The sequence below is a fragment of the Lipotes vexillifer genome, unplaced genomic scaffold, assembly GCF_000442215.2.
Source record: "Lipotes vexillifer unplaced genomic scaffold, Lipotes_vexillifer_v1.1 scaffold376, whole genome shotgun sequence".
NCBI lineage: Eukaryota > Metazoa > Chordata > Mammalia > Artiodactyla > Lipotidae > Lipotes > Lipotes vexillifer.
The window spans coordinates 488,758-490,755 of record NW_006785037.1 but is presented as its reverse complement, the minus strand read 5'-3'; the positions used below and the strand labels follow the sequence as shown (position 1 = coordinate 490,755).

The window sequence follows — 1,998 nt, the reverse complement described above, 5'->3', positions numbered from 1 at the left end:
TTCCTGCTGGATGTTCCATGTTTCCAACTATTCTTTCAGGTTGGATCTGCTCCATGTTTCCTGGACCTTCAGGAGTTTTATGGAGCGAATCATCCTTGACAGCTGTTTCCATAAGCTGGCTTCTGTCTGATACTTCTGGTGTTCCATTCTCTCTGGGAATCATCTCTAGAAGTTGGGACCGGTCATCTTCTCCCAGTGTTTCTTGAAGTTGCTGCTTTTCAGCTGTTTCCACAAGCTGACTTCCTTCCAATATTTCTGGAGATTCCGTCTCCTTGGGAACTGTTTCTGGGAGATGGGACTGTTCATCCGTCCCCATAGCTTCTTGAGATTGCAGCTCTCTAGCTGCTTCCAGAGGTGGAATTTTCTCAGCTGTTCCTAGGGGTGTCATCTCTCCGGCAGCTTGTGGATTCTCAGGACCTTCCACTGCTCCAGGAGAGTCCCTCTCTCCCACTGTCCTCAAAGGTTGACTCTTGGCTTCTGCTCCTAAAGCTTCGGTCTCAGCGTTTCCTTTAAAAGGCTGAGCCTCTGTCCCTGCTTCCACGTCCTTCTTTTCTCCTCCTCCTGGAGTATCATCTTTGCCACCTGGCTGAGGTGACCCAGACTCCTTCAGTCCCTTAAGAGGCTGAGTTTCCTCTGTGGATCCTGGTGGGTCTGCAGCATCCTTTGCCAGGGGCTGTTCATGGAGGGATTTAACACCATTAGCTGTAGACACGGCTGAAATCTTGAGCTTCTCTAGTTGAGGAAGGCTTTCGTTTTGTACCTTGCCATATAAAGTAGATTCTCTTCCCAGTGTACGTGGTTTTGGTTGGACAAAGCAGGACTCACTTTCTTCTGTGGTTGAAAAATACATATTTGAAGTTACTTTTTATCATTCATTTGAAAAGAAAAAGCACAAATTATTGTTTAGTTTCTATCCTGAGAAAGCGTATTGCTATCAAGAAGTAGATTTAACAGTTCAAGACAGTCCTGGGTACAGTACAGTTGAGTACAGAGAGGCCATACCATGACCCTAACATGCCCTAAGTCAAATCTCTTTAGTGTTTTCAGCTCAAATACCTAGTCTTAAGCATGAAGATCCCCCAAAATCACAGGTTTTTTTTCCTGTTTGTTCCTTGTGCACCTTCTCTTGACTCCAGTCCCATATTCTAATTTAGTACCCTTTGTTTCCTCATGCTCTTTCCTCTGCCCCACCCTTTCCCCTCCTTAGCCTTAGTAGAAGATTTTATAGCCCACGAAGTGGTCCTTGGGCTGCTAGAGAGGTCTTACCTTCCCCCTAAAGCAGAATGGCCCTCAGTGAAAGGAAATGGTCCCATGACAGAGAAGCCCCACTAGGTCAAAACTAAGATGTCTGGGAGAGAAAGTGGCAGGCACAGTCCAGCCTGAGTTTCATTTCATTTGGGGGTCCTGCTTAGAAGAGAAATCAAGAGAGAGTTGGGAAACATGCATTTTAATTCTGGCTCTTCCCCCAACTGTGTGACCTTGGGAACTTACCTCCCAATAGTCATATCTATAAAATGGCAGTGAATCTGTCTCTCCTGCCTACGTCAGAGTTGCTAGAGGCATCATATCACATTACAAACAATGAATGCATAAGTGCCCTCTGGACAATTTAAGAAAGCAACACATGTTTATACTCTTTGACCCAGTGATCCTACCTCTGGAAATTTACCCTAAGAGCAGAAACTTCAGGGAACTGCTCTGGGGGAAAGTATATCATCCCAGTATTCTTTATAACAGCAAAATCTGGAAAACAACTTAAAAGTCGAATAATTTGGGGGAAAGATCGATAATCCATTGGGTGGAATATTATTGTGCCATGAAAAAGATGATTATGAAGACCATATGCTAAAATAATAAAATAATTATTATATAATAAGTTAAAAAATCAGCACCCACAGTTGCGTTAATCAAATAAAATAATGGATATAAAGTGTATATTAGCACAAGGTCTGCTGTGCAACTATGTGCTCAATAAGTTAGCTATCAATTTTTTTTTTT

General features: G+C 43.1%; 1 protein-coding gene across 1 annotated transcript in view; it reads right to left on the bottom strand.

Annotated features, from left to right (window-relative positions):
- Positions 1-1,998, bottom strand: part of ERICH5 (glutamate rich 5) — a 9,955-nt gene that overhangs the window by 1,749 nt on the left and 6,208 nt on the right. The window contains exon 2 of the mRNA XM_007457170.1: positions 1-861. This exon is cut by the window's left edge and continues 1 nt beyond it. Coding sequence (XP_007457232.1) covers positions 1-861 — 861 coding nt within the window. The remainder of the gene's footprint in view (positions 862-1,998) is intronic.